This window comes from Penaeus monodon, chromosome 34 (assembly GCF_015228065.2).
Source record: "Penaeus monodon isolate SGIC_2016 chromosome 34, NSTDA_Pmon_1, whole genome shotgun sequence".
Lineage (NCBI taxonomy): Eukaryota > Metazoa > Arthropoda > Malacostraca > Decapoda > Penaeidae > Penaeus > Penaeus monodon.
This window is the reverse complement of record NC_051419.1, coordinates 6,907,725-6,908,225: the sequence shown is the minus strand read 5'-3', so window position 1 is coordinate 6,908,225 and position 501 is coordinate 6,907,725. Positions and strand designations below refer to the sequence as shown.

The following is a 501-nucleotide window of genomic DNA, read 5'->3' as shown; positions in this document are numbered from 1 at the left end:
GCCAGGCATGAATTTGCATGACACAACATTTATTTGATATGAACATTGTTTTTCTTTTAATTGAGAAATATATACTTAAAGTAGGTATACAGCAGGTTTACCATCCCTTAACAGCTAGACACAAGTAGTACAGACTCTTAACTTAAAATCAAGAGAAGAGGATAAAAAAGGGGCTGAGGATTAATGCCAACTGATCGAGGATTCTAAATGGGTCTTAACGTAGGCATGCATGAGGTTCTGTGCTGAAACTAAAATACTTATATGTACATACTATCATTGACTCAGAGCAGCAGCATATTATCCAGGGATGGTTAACTCTGTATGAGATTTCTGCATGTTTCAGAATGTTCGCAACCTTTTCTAATTGATACAGACGTGGGTACTAAGAAGAAGAGGGAGATTCTCCTCCGTAAGTTACTTGTAGCAGAGCAGAGCTAAGTTTTCTTTTGCATATTGTCTTCAGATTGACTTCGTTTCCACAGTTCTAAGCCTTTTGAAATC

At 37.1% G+C, this 501-nt stretch overlaps 1 protein-coding gene across 3 annotated transcripts in view; it reads left to right on the top strand.

Annotated features, from left to right (window-relative positions):
• Window positions 1-501, top strand: part of LOC119594556 (furin-like protease 1) — a gene marked incomplete at its 5' end in the record, with an annotated part of 24,037 nt that overhangs the window by 19,427 nt on the left and 4,109 nt on the right. Inside the window, 1 exon segment of one of the 3 annotated variants that reach the window (XM_037943587.1) lies at window positions 374-409. In XM_037943587.1, coding sequence (XP_037799515.1) covers window positions 374-409 — 36 coding nt within the window. 3 annotated transcript variants of the gene reach the window in all.